General features: G+C 42.2%; 1 protein-coding gene across 4 annotated transcripts in view; it reads right to left on the reverse strand.

Annotated features, from left to right (window-relative positions):
• The window catches only part of IQCK (IQ motif containing K), a 58,864-nt gene that overhangs the window by 28,638 nt on the left and 14,254 nt on the right, over positions 1 to 15,972 (reverse strand). For all 4 annotated transcript variants that reach the window (XR_013218155.1, XM_077275061.1, XM_077275062.1 and 1 more), the window contains exons 5-7: positions 9,602 to 9,654; positions 9,118 to 9,195; positions 1,636 to 1,720 (exon numbers count right to left, since the gene is read on the reverse strand). Coding sequence is in view for 3 of the 4 variants with exons in the window: in XM_077275061.1 (XP_077131176.1) it covers positions 1,636 to 1,720; positions 9,118 to 9,195; positions 9,602 to 9,654 (216 nt within the window). In the remaining variant the exon portion in view is untranslated. The remainder of the gene's footprint in view (positions 1 to 1,635; positions 1,721 to 9,117; positions 9,196 to 9,601; positions 9,655 to 15,972) is intronic.

Here is a 15,972-nt window from a genome sequence, read left to right on the forward strand (position 1 = left end):
GAGCAGGGAGAGTCACTGACACAGGGAGAGAAAAGGAACCATGTTGAAGTTTCTAGCAAGCAATTTATCTCATCATGAAGCTAGATTCACAGCTACACTGCTCTGTACATTTGTATAAATGCCCCACATGCCTCTGCTGCTTCTGTCTGTGTGTTACATAGAGACAGGAAAGTGTGTGGGAGACCTTAACTTCCAGAGAGAATCTATGGGTATTGTCAAGAGGAAGATGAGAGACACCAGACCAAACAATGCAGACGAGCTGAAGGCTGCTATCAAAGCAACCTGGGCTTCCATAACCCCTCAGCAGCCCCATAGGCTGATCGTCTCCATGCCACTCCACATTGATGCAGTAATTGATGCAAAAGGAGCCCCGACCAAGTATTAAGTGCATTTACTGAACATACATTTCAGTAGGACAACATTTTGGATTTTAAAATCATTTTTCAAGCTGGTGTTATAAAGTATTCTAATTTACTGAGATAATGACTTTTGGGTTTTCATTAACAGAAATAAACACTTGAAATAGATCACTCTGATTGTAATGACTCTATATAATATAGGAGTTTCACTTTTTTTTTTATTGAAGAACTGAAATAAATTAACTTTTTGATGATATTCTAATTTTGTGAGAAGCACTTGTATGTGATTACAAGACATATTCATTATATTTACCAGCACCAATATAATTGCAAAATTTTAATAAAGTTCCTAGTAACTAACACAGCGGTCAGTGTATTAACCTATGGATCATTACGAGGATCGATATTCAATTTAGGTCTATACTGCTGCACTAGGAGAATACAGGATAATGGGACTTGGGTAGAAGAGCTTACTATGCATAAAGGACAACCAGGTAGGCTGAACAAAGTGGCGGTAAGTAAAGCTGATTATGTATTGACAATTTAAGCAATTGGACTGGATGTATAAGGTTTTCCAGGCACAAAAAAAAAAATCCACGTCTATGTTCACACGTTGCGTTTTTGCTGTTTTTTTATGCAAATTTTAAGCTGCGTTTTACAGTACCAGCAAAAGCTATGAGATTTCAGAAATCTTATGCACACACAAACTATCAAAAACACACACAAACTGCTGCGTTCTTGACAACTGCAGCAGGTCATTTATTTCGGCATTTTTTTCCGTTTTTGGAGCATTTTTTGACCCATAGAAAGCAATGAGAAAGTGTAAGAACGCAGCAAAAAGTGCATGTATCAGGTTTTGGTGCGAAAACCTAAGGAAGTTGCATCATGCTTTTTGGGGCGCCCTAAACTATTAGCATGCACTAGAGAGAAATGTATATGATAAAAACGCAGCAAAAAAAAAAAATGCAGCAAAACCTGCTTTTTGTGAGCAGCTTCTTTATTGCTAAGAGAGCATGTTTTGCCTGCAGAAAAAAAGGAGCAAAAATGCAACGTGTGAACATAGCCGACCTGTATCAGTATTTGTAAGCCAAAACCAGGAGTGGGTGAAAAATACAGAAGTGGTGACGTGTTTCTATTATACTTTTCCTGATTGTTCCTCTCCTGACTTTGGTTTACAAATACTAATGTAAAATACTGAATGTGGGAACATAGCCTCAAGGATATTAATGGATGACTTGAGCAGATAAGTGATTTATACATGTCGATGAGAAGTTACCTGGTATCCTCTCCAGTACGACTGGATAAGTAACGCTGCCTCGTCTTCACACAGGAGAAGAGATAGAGGAATGGGTGGTCTTGGACTACAAAAAAAAGGTACTACAGTAAGTTTTTCGATTGCTTCCCAAATGTCTAAAATTATTCAACTTGGCCACGCTCACACGTTCAGTATTTGGTCAATTTTTTACCTCAGTATTTTTAAGCCAAAACCAGGAGAGGAACAATCAGAGTAAAAGTATAATAGAAACACGTCACCACTTCTGTATTCATCACCCACTCCTGAGGTAAAATACTCACCAAATACTCAATGTGTGAACATGGCCTAACCAAAAGCATCCAACTGCCATCTCCTATCTCAGTAATGGGAAAATCTGTATTCACTGAAGGCAGATTTTACCCATGAATTGAGAATGAATGTCCACAGGGAGGAAGAAGCAGATTTCTTCAATAAAATATAATACAAACTTTGTTATATTCATGTTGTTTTATTGATTTATGGGAAAAAAAAATGACATGGCGGTTGTCCTGCACAATCACAGTGTATCCTAGCTTTATGTATGAGCCTTGTGACTGTGCCATGACAGACCGATTTAATAGAATGCCAATGAAAGGTGACCACAATGTGAATCCACCCAGGACAAAGAAGAGTCTGATCCTATCACAAAACATCTTCTGTCTCGGGAGATGAATCATGTTAATTTGGAATATCCTTTATTATTCGGGATATTCTTTGTGGCTTTCAAGCAGCCGCCAATACGCATTATAGCTGGAGATAATTTGAGGTAATTTCAATCTGACAGGAACGTATTGTGTCTTCTATAACGGCCTCCTTTGTGTTCACTCAATCAATCAAAACTAGGATGAGGGGTCAGGAGCGCGTTCAAGTCACTGCAGAGTCTCATGCATGGATGTATGAGAAAGAAGCGGAAAAACAAGGTGCAAGGTGGTCACGTGTAGGAAGCCCATAAACGTACAAAACCAGAAGAGCCCTCTAGTAATATATATGTAATACCCACAAGATATGCCATAAATGTATGGTAGATCCCAACAATGGAACCCACATCTATCTCAGCAATAGGGTCATACTGCACGCTGCTTTAAGTGGAGAAGTGATCAAAATTCCAACACAAATTAAAGTAAATTCTGTCCATCACATGCCAAGAGTCAGGGCCTGTTCTTGAGATACATGCAGGTACCATTGGTGGGATTCGCATCTACTATACATTTACGCCTGTGAATATGTCAGAAATGTATGATAAGAATACCCTTTTAAATGTATTGTGCACATGAGTCGATGGGAAAACTGGACTCTTTATAGCACTTTCTAAAGATAATAGGGTCAAATCATCACAGCTATTTCACCAAAACTACTGGTGTAAATTGCTTTAAAAAGTCACAAAGCATCATATGAATGGGGAGCAAAGGCGAGCCCATCTGGTATGATTTCCCAGAAGAGCTACTGTAGCACAAACTACAAAAAAAAACAACCCAAAATCAACGCTGGCTATGATAGAAGATTGTCAGAACATCATATATCACAGCTTACTGTGTATACAGGTGACCACTGTCCACCTACAACAGGGGTCTCAAATACCGGCCTGGTTGCTCACGTGGTCTTCAGATGGAGGATGTAAGCTGGAAAGGAGAAATGGAGGTCTGTCCTCTTCAGCAACTAGTCCCACTTTTGTCTTGGCAGTGATTGCAGGAGATTGGTTTGGATTCCATGAAAAGTCGTTCACAAGGGAATTTCACACTGATCCTACTGCTGGGATTTTGGTGTTGGGTGGCATAATATATGGTCACCGGACCCCCTCTACTCTGCATGCCACATAAGCTAACAGCTCAGCATTACTTAGATTTGGCCATGGAACCAGTGGACTCTGGGCTGTTTAGTCAGAGTCAGAGTTATGGAGTTGGTGTCCATTTTGGTGGAGTAGGAGTTGGAGTAGGTAAAAAATGGACCGACTCCTAAAACATATAATAATTTGGGTACAGTAGTACAATGTAGGATGTGCTGTAAATGTTTTCATAAGAGTTTGGGAAAGTTATAAAACGTCCTATAAATGTCTGTTCTGTTCCTGATTTAAGGATCTCAGTTTTTAGTTGATATGAATCTGTGCTGCACTTTATGTTCATGGTCAGTAGTTAGGCAGTGCTGTGGAGTCAGAGGTTTGGCTTACCGACTCTACAGCCCTGCCAGTGGGGCAGCCATTTGTCCAAAGTGTCCCACAAGTCACACCAGGCATCATGTTGCACTGTGAGCAGCCTCTGTGGCCTAAACATGCTTCCTCGTGGCCTGCAGCGTCTCCATACTCGTCACCCATACAGCACATCTGGAACGTCATTGGTCAGCAATTTTGAAGGAAGCTGAAAGCAGCGGCTCTTGATGATTTATCCAAGTGCATTCAGTGAGGCAGAACATTCCTCAGACAACCATTAATAACCTCATTGATAGCAGTGAAGGCTGTAAGTGCATGAATTTCATAGATACATAGCTATACAAGCTGAAAAAAAGACCTGGGTCCATCAAGTTCATCTTTTCTCCACCAGTTATATAATCTCTCTCACTAGATTATGTATAACCCACAATGCCATTTGTTGTGAGAAAATCATCCAGCTCTTTTTGAAAAGCTGCTATAGTGTCGGCCATTACTACCTCTTGTGGTCGGCATTCCACAGTCTGACTGCTCGAACTGAAAAGAGCCCTTTCTTAATTAGCTGTCAGAATCATCTTTCCTCCAGACGTAATGAGTGCCCCCTGCTCCTTATTATGGTCCTTGGAAAAAATCAGTCATGTGCCAGTCCTTTGTATTCACCACACATGTAATTATTCATGTAGATGAGGACGCCTATGAGGTGCCTTTTTTTAAGCTAAACAAGCCCAACTTTTCTAACATCTCATCATATATAATAATCTAGCTGTTGCCTTTGAACTGACTCTAACTTCTGAATATCCTTTTTAAAATATGGATCCCAAAACTGGATCTCATATTCTACATGTGGCCTCACCAGTGATTTCTAGAGGGGTAATAATACACTGGGATCACAGGATTTTATCTCTCTTTTTAAACATTCTAAAATTTTGTTTGCTTTTGTAGCTGCTGCTTAACTGTACGTGACTTCCAGGGCTGTGGAGTTGGTAAGCCAAACCTCCGACTCCGAAATTTCCATGACACCGACTCCGACTCTACAGTCCTGGTGGCTTCCTGCTAATGGTACTTCATCTGTCCAAGTAAAAAAAACCTAATGGTGCATTTACAGTGGCCGACAGGTCGGGAAAGACCTTGCTAGTAATATTCGTTTCCAATTATCATCCTGTCTAAACAAATTTATGATCATCTGACGGATAACAAAACATTTGTTCGTCGGGAAATATTATTTTAAAGCTTGCATTGAAACAGGACATGATCCACTTTGCTGTACATATGAGGAGATTTTGGAGAGGTTTTTTTTGCTAAAGCCACATCCACACGTTCAGTATTTGGTGAGGTTTTTTTACATCAGTATTTGTAAGTTAAAACCGGAAGTGGGAGAAAAATGCAAAAATGTAAATGTAATAAACTCACCAAATACTAAAGAGGTTTTGAAAAACACCTGGTGAATAAAAAATTGCATGTCCCTTCTTTGACGCAGATCCTCATGGAATCTGCTCCAAATTAAGCACTGTCTAATCAAAAGGCTGTGTAAAAATACTTAAAAAAAACTCCTTCAAAAACTCCCCTCCCACCCAAAAAAGGGTGCTTTGTGAAGCAATATTTGCACAAAATCCTTGCAGTTTCTGAATGGCTCAGAAACAAAAAACTGTGTGAACATAGCCTAAAGATCCTGTAATCTTTTGGCTTAGACAATTTCTTACAAGTTTTTTGAGTTGTAACTTTTCTCTATGAATAGTATCCATAGCTGCATTTCGGGTGCCTATCACCGGTATGCAGTCGGTGCTGCCATTGTGTATACATTACACCTGTAGCTTTGCAGAAGTAGCACTCAGTAAGTGTTTTTCAGGGTATTGGATAAACATGGTGGAAACACTGCAACTAGTACCAGCAGTGAACTGTGGCTGATACTATAAGATAGATGGTACTGTAAGCTGGCACTGGAGGGAATAGGAAAAATGTCACTGGTGGGATTTGCTGGTATTCTTCGTGTCAATGGAGAAAGCTTTTCTTTGGCACTGGGGAGCACTCTGTGACTGACAATGTATGAAGAGGCAAACTATAGCTGGCACCAGGGACAATTCTAGCTCCTCTGCTGCCTGGATCGAAAATTAATTTGGCGCCAGACCAAGCAATTGTCACAGGAGAGCATAAATTGCAACTAAATGTCAGACTCTGTTGTTGGGTATCCCGGGGCCAGGGACTTCTTCCCTGTTCCTAACACTAGGGGTACCCTAGCTAGCCCTGTTCCCCAGATTATTCCTAATGGTGAAGACACCGGGGCCACGTACCTTGCTGAGCTCCTGAATCCGGCTTCAGTCTGTTCCCTCCCCCCACCCAGGGAAGAAGAGAGTAGTAGTGTACGGCTATACACCAATCAGACTAACAAGGTAATACGAACAGGGATAAAGGAAAATTCCAATCATATAAATATGCACACACAAACAGAGTGAGACACCAGGGAGTGAAGGATGGGGAAAAAAACAAAGTAGGAGGAGAGGATTTGCACACAACCAAAACCAAGCAACAGTCTTAGATAAATACACCAAACGCCTCCTCAAACAACAAAGCTCCTCAAACATGCAGCAATGAAGCTGACTCTGGCATTTCCTACTTGCCAGAGTCAGTACATATAGAAGAGGGGAGTGGCCAACAGTGAACAGCTGAGAGCCTTAATGCAGGTAAGCTTCCAGGAACCCTGAACTGAACAGATTAACCCCTACACTGCTAGAAAAAAAATCTGCACCATTTAATATGAAGGTGAAGTGCTTCTAGTCAGTGCATGTGCAGGAGAATCAGACAGAGCGGTCTTCTGGCTCCTCTCTGTCACGGCAACCCCGTGACACTATGGGGACTTTAAGCTGGACACCCTCTGCCATGGTAATTCATTGGTTGCCTGCAACATGAGCTGGTGCACACGAGCAACGCTCTACTTAAATGCCACTGTCCGAGATTAACAGCAGCATCTAAATGGATAACAGCAGCTCCAGTTGCTGCTGTTACAGGCAAATGCTGGCTATATAACAAAGCTGGCATCTGCCCTGTGTGGAGTGGGCTCAGCTCGAAACACGATGACCCGCTCTGTGGAGTTAAAGAGACTGAGTACTCAGGGGGGTAGACCGCTCAACTTGCCTCAAAGGAAAAGCTGCCGTGGTTGGCATAGTGTGGGTGGCACACCCAGCTGTTTGTGTAATAGACCCACATACTCTCCAGAAAGAGATTCTGCAGAAGCTGGAGTGTGTTTTATAAGGATTCATGCACTGCCGTTGATTAATACAGGAGGTTTCTAAGCCTTTATCATGAGGAGAGGTCATCAATATCAGATTGCAGGGGTCCGACACCCAGCACCTCTACTGATGAGCTAACTGAAGGTGCTTTGGTTCCCTATACATTATATAGGGTAGTTTCCATGAATTATACCACAAGCCCTCTTCCATTCACATGTATGTCCTGAGCCCTGTATAACTACACTAAGCCTATTAGCTTTTTACATGTTGCGGGCATCCTCTGTGACCCTTAATGTGCCTCCTACTTATAATTTACAGTAAGGAGTAGATTATTTTATATGCTGTATTATATAACACAGTTGTATTCACTGGAGCACATTGCTTTGTGTTGCGCTGCTGCCAAGATGAATCCTGTTCTTGCGAATGAGAAGTACGACGTCAAGTCCCAAGTTGTTTAAAGTGCTATGATCATGTATTTATTGGCAGGAGGCAACCTGAAATGTGATAGTCTAATGATGATGAAGAACACACAAGGTCCCACCAAACACATCCAGTGCAAAGTGTTTAATGGCTGCAGGGAGAGGGCTTCACTTACAAAGCAAAACCGCTGAGGCTACACTATATATTCATTAGAAAGATTCGATTTCTCTTCCAACAATTCTCTGCTAATGCTTTTCTCCCAATCACAAGATTCAGAAGAGAACATATATTTCATTTTTCACTATTCATTTGCTTGTACTATTCCCCTGTAGTTTATGTGTTTTGTGGTTATTCATTAAAATGATAGTTTATTTTAATTCATGTATAGCAATCTCGTTATTGGAAGATGTAAAAAGAACAACAAAAAACTGTACTAAAGTGGAAATAGTGAATTATGATCAAATATGTCAATGGGATGACCAGACGTGACTCTACAATTGGTGATCTATAAGTATCCTGCAGAAAGAACGCACTACGATTCATCCAGTGATCCTAAGAATATGTGCGCATGGATCGTATACAAAGCAGATTTTTGGTTTGGATTTTCCAGATGGGATATCAGCTGCGTATTACAGCACAAGGATTGTGGATCAGATCTTATGAAATCTCATTGACACAATCTGCAGCAGAAACTGAATGCTGCTGAGGATTTGTCATCCGCAGAGTGTCAAATTATGCTGCAGATTTACAAACTTCATTTCACTCCTTGCAATGCCGCAAGGTGAAATGTGCAGGTAATTTGCAGCTTTGACATGTTGCAGATTGTGTTCCTGCAGATTTCACCGTAGATTTTCCACTATGGTAATTTTGCAACCAGTAGGCCCCATATAGATGTATCCTAAAACTTGACTTAAAGGGGTTGTCCAGGCTTGACATAAGAAAGTGAAGTTACACTATGTAACTAACTACAGGCTTCTGAATCATCACAGCATGCGGTGCACACAATATCAGGATTCCCTGGTATTGCTGGTGTGAGCGGGCAGTCACGCGATCAAGTCCATGCAATTTGCAAACTTTGGGTCACGTGCCGACTAGACGTGCTCAGTCTCTCTCAATAGAAGTGTATTGAGAGAAGACAGATATGTCTAGTTGGCACGTGACTGCAAGTTTGCAAATTGCATGCATGTAGGATACTTTGTAATGGAGTATGGTGAAATCCTGAGTCAAATCCGTACTAAAATCAGCAAATAAAACATGTTGATTTTGTTGTGGATTTGTTGTGCAGCAGAAATTTTCGCAACGTGAGAACAGAGCCTTAATGTCGAGATCTTATTTTGGTTAGTAAACTTGAGGAAAAGATTAACAAGACTCTGGGCAAGCCAGTCGGATCTGGGTGCCTCTTCAAATTAAGTCATGGGCATGGATCATCGTGGGGCTACGCATCAGAAGAGGCGCAAGGATACCAGCTGGAAGTAAGTTTGTAGTACTCAGGTCCGGCTGCCACAACGTGTCCGACCAAGGTCATGTGACTCAGGTCCGGCTGCCTCAACGTGTCCGACCAAGGTCATGTGACTCAGGTCCGGCTGCCTCAACGTGTCCGACCAAGGTCCTGTGACTCAGGTCCGCCTGCCACAACGTGTCCGACCAGGGTCCTGTGAATCTCTATTATTTAATACTTACTGATCTTTTAACCATTCTTGAACAAATGGAATCTCAAAGAAGTCTTTACTCTGCTGATCGTTCCTTAATGGATTCTTACTGAAAGACAGAAAGAAATACAAAGTATTTATACCCACAACTCATTGCAAATAACCCTCGGATACATTTATATTGGCCGGAGGGAGATGGGGAGCCAGATTCCAGCAATTGGCCAATGTCCAAGGTTCCAGTATACGGGGGGGGGGAACAGTTCTAGGTTCCAACACATATCTTCATAGGTCTCTATTGCTTTCTATTTTGCTTGGAATCCAGTTTCTTATAAAAGTATTAGATTATTTTTTATTTTTTTTTACATAAATTGTAAAAAAATCAGAATCCTGTATCTTAGCTCTTAGATGTTCCAGGGGCCCATGCCATTAATTGCCTTTGAGAAGGGGCAGATTTAAATCCCCCCTTTGACAATAATCCTTTGCTAAACAGAGCAGTCATTAGTGATCTTACTTACTTATATAACCACTGAGTGAGGAAGTCACAAGCAATGAATTTCGTCCTTTTTCTCTACAAAAAAAAAAGCAAACAAAGAAATGAAACACATTTTATGAAATGGTATATTGAGTTTATTCTTTATTAATAATTATTTTGCATTGTAGCTTGTACAGGATGAAATTGCATACTTTATTAAATAGATCACTAGGACCCAATGAGGCTGGTGTACTTATCTTGAAACCCCATGTCAGAATGGCCGTAGATTAATCTTTTAAAGCTAGAGCTATGTTAAAAACATCATGGCATGGAATATATTTGTACATAGACCTAAACAATGTTACTACAAGAAAAAAATGTGTTCATCTTGTAAAAAAAAGACTACAGTCTTATGGAGCGTATGTACTGTGGACCTCTGTAGGTGGATGGTTCGCAGAGACATACGCGTTTTCTACTGTTGCGGATATAATTGTGAAGAAGGCGCAGGGAAAGCTTTGCTTTACTTAAATTGAATTTCTATGCACCTGAAATTTGCAGCCAGCAGCGAACAGAGAAGTCATGGGCTCCGTAGCAAAAGTCCAAATTGGGCCCAAACTATTTTACACCAACCTCCCTCTTCCACACCAACAAACAGGTGCAGACACAGAAGGCATACCTCACAACATTTAAAGCAAGGGGGAGGGAAGTTTATTGCATCGCATACATAGTAAGCCTATATTGAAGCCCCTTAGTGTTCTCACACACTACGATACTCCTTTTATGTCCCCCATAGAGTCTGATGCTCCTCAAAGTTCCCTCTGCACACAGTATGATAGCTCCACAGTGAATTCCTACACACAAGTGTCTTCAACAGTATATCCTAAACACAGATTATGATGAACTAAAAGTGCCCCAGTAAAGTATGATGCCCCCACAGTGCCCCAACAATGTATTAAGCTGCCACAGTGCCTCCAACATAGCATGATGTCACAAAGTTCCCCCACACACAGTAGGATGGCCCCCACAGACCACCCCACACAGTATGATGTCATAAAGTTCTCCAACACACAGTACGATGGCCCCACAGACCACCCCAACACAGTATGATATCACAAAGTTCCCACACACACAGTATGATGGCCCCCACAGACCACCCCAACACAGTATGATGTCACAAAGTTCCCACACACACAGTAGGATTGCCCCCACAGACCACCCCAACACAGTATGATGTCACAAAGTTGGCCCCACAGACCACCCCAACACAGTATGATGTCACAAAGTTCTCCAACACACAGTATGATGGCCCCACAGACCACCCCAACACAGTATGATGTCACAAAGTTCTCCAACAACCAGTATGATGGCCCCTCAGACCACCCCAACACAGTATGATGTCACAAAGTTCTCCAACAAGCAGTATGATGGCCCCTCAGACCACCCCAACACAGTATGATGTCACAAAGTTCCCACACACACAGTATGATGGCCCCCACAGACCACCCCAACACAGTATGATGTCACAAAGTTCCCACACACACAGTATGATGGCCCCAACAGACCACCCCAACACAGTATAATGTCACAATGTTCTCCAACACACAGTATGATGGCCCCCACAGACTACCCCAACACAGTATGATGTCACAAAGTTCCCACACACACAGTATAATGGCCCCACAGACCACCCCAACACAGTATAATGTCACAAAGTTCTCCATCACACAGTATGATGGCCCCACAGACCACCCCAACACAGTATGATATCACAAAGTTCCCACACACACACACACACACACACAGTATCATGGCCCCACAGACCACCCCAACACAGTATGATGTCACAAAGTTCCCCCCCCCACACACACACACACAGAGTATGATGGCCCCCACTGACCTTCCTACACAGTATGATGTCACAAAGTCCCCCCCCACACACACACACACAGTATGATGGCCCTACAGACCACCCCACACAGTATGATGGCCCCTACACCGTATGATTGTCCCCATAGCCACCCAGACAGTACAATGCCCCCACAAGTACTGTACAGTGAGTGGACTCATGAGAAGCAGACCCATAATCTAATTTTTGGTACAGGGAGCCAATGGCTCCATCTTCCACGATTGTAGTTAAGTGTATCCACATCCGTGGCCGAGCGCTCCTGTGTTCTCTATAAGAAAGCTATCGGCAAACACATCCTCACGGCAGATTAACTCAGGGAGAACAATGTGATAGGCAGTCCGAAATCAGACATGACTGATCAACATCCCTCCCGACCATCATTTGGCCAGCGCCCCATACACATTAGTCAGTCAGCCGAACCTGTCGATATGGGCAGGCTCGGCCTACATAATCTAAGGTGTATGGTCAGCTTTAGTATCTATGGCTTGTGACTGGATAGCTGAATATCAGTAGAGAACAGCATGGTGTGTGTGCAGTAACAATGAAAGGGATGTACATGGAGGGTCAGTAGTTCACAGCCAAAAGCTACAAACAGCTGAACAGGGGAGCTGGATGTTATTAGGAAAAATCTGACACATAACCTGACCTACATTCACAAACCTCTGGCACCAACTGCGTCCAATTTTAACATTAAGAGAATCACAGGAAGCTTTCACAATGTGAATTGTTTGCTGTGGGATATTTTTTTTTTCTAAGCAAGATGTGTATGAAGCTCTCCTGACCTGAAATTCCAAAATACATCACACTTGCCTTAATGTGCAGAGGTTTTTTCATTATATTTTTCTCTTTGAATCTTAATTTTCAGCCAATTTAGGGAAAAAACATTGCTAAAAAATACAGTACATAGGAAACAGTTTATAATGGAACCACAGAGGCACTTGTACGGCAAACTCATACACCTTATAAAGCTATCCATAATGAGATAGTCATCAAGACGTCTAACTGCAAGGGAACACGAAATACTTTTCACCTAAACTGTGGATATAAACACCAACAAAAACTTTACAATGAAGGCCAGGGTGTAAATGGATAAAAAATATAAAGTTTATTCAATACATTAAAACCATGCATAAAAGCAGTAGAAAAAACAAATAAGAGAAAGCACCGCAGGTAAACAGGAAAAAGGTGGGGACACCCAGATAATATATAGGAAAGTACCGTACTCGATTAATAATTGTCATATTAATGTAGGACCCCATGCATATACACAAATTCCAAAGAATAGTCAAATTTAAAGTGCAACAATTGCTACCATTTAGGAAGACCCACAATGTAAACAATATATATGGCAACCGTCTAAAAGTATATTTATACAAGACTAGCAGCTGCACATCAATATTAAAATGCAGTGATATAGGGCAAAATTGCTCTGTAAAAAAATGACAATAGAAGAACAGTTTAATAATATATTTATACAAAACTGGCAGCTGCATACAAATGTTTTATTGGACGAAGCATTTCATTGCGAAACGCGCGTCGGGTGTGTGGTGGATCCCCAGCTGTCATCTCCTAAGGTACAGTAATGGTTACCATATACTCCTTTACATTTAAAACGGTTTGTACTCCCCTGTATACCATTTTTACTTTACACACAATTGGCAACTCTGCACTTTAGTAGCAGCAATCTGTCTAATGGCAATTTTGCCTTCTATTACTGCAATTCAACATTTGTATGCAGCTGCCAGTTTGGTATAAATATATTACTAAAATCCACCCACGGCTCAATGGTTTAAAACATCAGTAGCAGTGTCCTGACAAAGAATGAATGGGTTAACACCATAGGTTCAAGCACTCCCCCAGCTCGCAAAATGTATATAGTTCAGGTAGCATTAATGTATTTTGTTGCATCTTGACATCTTGAAATTCATAGATTCCTTCTCAGCTGGGTCAGGCGATCTCATGGTGCCCTCTGGAAATGACTTTCATTTTTGTTTTCAGAATTGGGTCACCACCAGAACTGCTTGTATGAAGTATTGCACAAAACAGAAACTCACATCGCACTTACTGATGATGACTACACAGTTCCTCTCACAGAATTAAAATGTAGATGATCACAGTTCAGCCTGCTTATAATCTTTTAGCTTATTTAGGATAATACAAAGGGGAGGATAGTCACAGTATTAGCACAACAGGCAAAGATGGTTCTGGCGCTAGCTGGTCATGTGATATTGTACTGATGCATCATGGGACTGTTAGCAAAACACAGGAATAGAATGCAGGGTGAGATTGGACGAGAGATCCATAAGAAGAAAAGAGGTAAAGAAATGAGTCATAATTTGATACTGCATCATTTTTATTCTTTTCACCTATGCTTTTTATGTGGTTTTAGGTGGAGTCACCATTTACGGGATGATGACAGTCATACACCTGCGCTATGACAGCTGTGACCAAAACTTAGAAGCGCAGCTGAATGGGATTTAGAAGAATAGACCAGCTGTATACCCCTGAATCCACAATGAACACTGACGTGGACAGAATATAATAAGTCGGATATATATTAATCCAGAAGGTCTACTGTTGTCTCCAGACTATGAATAACTCAACATTCCCACACTTTACAAATACATGCCACTAAGAATTGTAGAGCTTTTAATGAAGCTCACACAGACTTCTAAGAGACGGACATCACTAGTAAACCCATCGGTGCTAACCCTGCCCTGTACACCACCTCTCATGTGAGCTTTGACAATTGTGTAATAAACACATTTACCCTCAATTAGTATCTTTATAGTACATAAGTGCCCTTTAAAAAGGGGTTGTTCAAGTTAGGAAACCAATTTATGTACACACTTTGGTTTTGAATTTCTTGATCTGGAGGACCCGTTCTGTCCTGCATAACATACACCAGTATCCCCCAACTCCAGTCCACAAGAGCCACCAACAGATCATGTTTTCAGGACTTCCTTAGCATTTCCCATATTTCCATCACCTGGGCAATACTATACCCACACCTAAAATCCGCTGCCATGGGGTACCTCTCGACTCTGCCCTGTCCTTCAAACCGCACGTCCAAACTCTTGCCACCTCCTGTCAACTCCAACTCAAAAATATTGCCAGAATCCGTCCCTTCCTCAGCCCACAATCTACTAAAACTCTTGTGCATGCCCATCTCCCGCCTCGATTACTGCAACACCCTCCTCTGTGGCCTCCCTGCTAACTCCCATGCACCACTCCAGTCACTCCTCAACTCTACTGCCCGACTAATCCACCTCTCTCCTCGCTACTCCCCTGCTTCTCCCCTCTGCAAATCCCTCCACTGGCTCCCAATTCCCCAACGAATCCAGTTCAAACTACTAACACTGATCTACAAAGCCATCCACAACCTGTCCCCTCCCTACATCTCTGAACTAATCTCCCACTATCTTCCCTCATGTAATCTTCGATCCTCCCAAGACCTCCTACTCTCCTCCACACTTATTCGTTCTTCACACAACAGCCTCCAAGATTTCTCCCGAATATCCCCCATCCTCTGGAATTCCATGCCTCAACACGTCCGACTATCCACCACCCTCGGATCCTTCAGACGAAACCTGAAAACCCATCTCTTCAGGAAAGCCTACAGCCTGCAATAACCATTCTGCTGCCCCACCACCACAAGAGCTGCCGCCGTACCAACCACCCGAGCTGCCGCCTCACCACCACCAGTGCTGCAGAACCCCGACCTCCTGTCTCTTCCCCATTATCCCGAGTAACAGGGTCCCCTCCGTACCAGTCTGTCATTGTAAATTTGCTTACTGTTAAAGATATCTATAACCCTGTATGTAACCCCTTCTCTCATGTACAGCACCATGGAATTAATGGCGCTATATAAATAAATAATAATAATAATACTACTATGGAAATCCTGAAAACATGGGCTGTGAGAACTGGAGTAGGGGATCACGTACATGCACAATCTATCGATTTTAACAGATGTTGTGTAATGCTTAATTTCTCCTCTGGAGGCGCTGCAGGGAAACTGAATGCTTCCCTACAAATAGCAGCTGACTGCTGGGAGCGGCGCCAACAGGGAGATCTTTTGTAAATAGCTTCTTATCAAAGAAGGGATTGTGGAAAGTGAAAAACTCCTTAAAACTATGGTTCAATTTTTTTCCACGGACCCATTTCCAATGGCCGATATTTATCTCACACTCGGATCAAAATTAGACATGTCTCCAATTTTTTTCCGTGGACTACTCTGTCCGAGAAAAAAACCAAAAATAAATCGGACATGTGCACAGCCCCATAGACTATCATAGGTACAAGTGGAGTGCCCCCATAGGACCGTGGGGTACTCGGAGCCAGATCCTTCGGTTCTCAGCGGGGATGTCACGGTGGCTGACCCGGTCCGTGGCCTTGGGGGTGTCCGTTGAAAAATGGGGGAAAGGTCTTTAAAGGGGTAGTTTGTGACGCCACCTAACCTATGCTATTCGGTCAGGGTGACCGACACTGCTTAGGGGTCTGCTGGG

Source organism: Ranitomeya variabilis, chromosome 7, assembly GCF_051348905.1.
Source record: "Ranitomeya variabilis isolate aRanVar5 chromosome 7, aRanVar5.hap1, whole genome shotgun sequence".
Lineage (NCBI taxonomy): Eukaryota > Metazoa > Chordata > Amphibia > Anura > Dendrobatidae > Ranitomeya > Ranitomeya variabilis.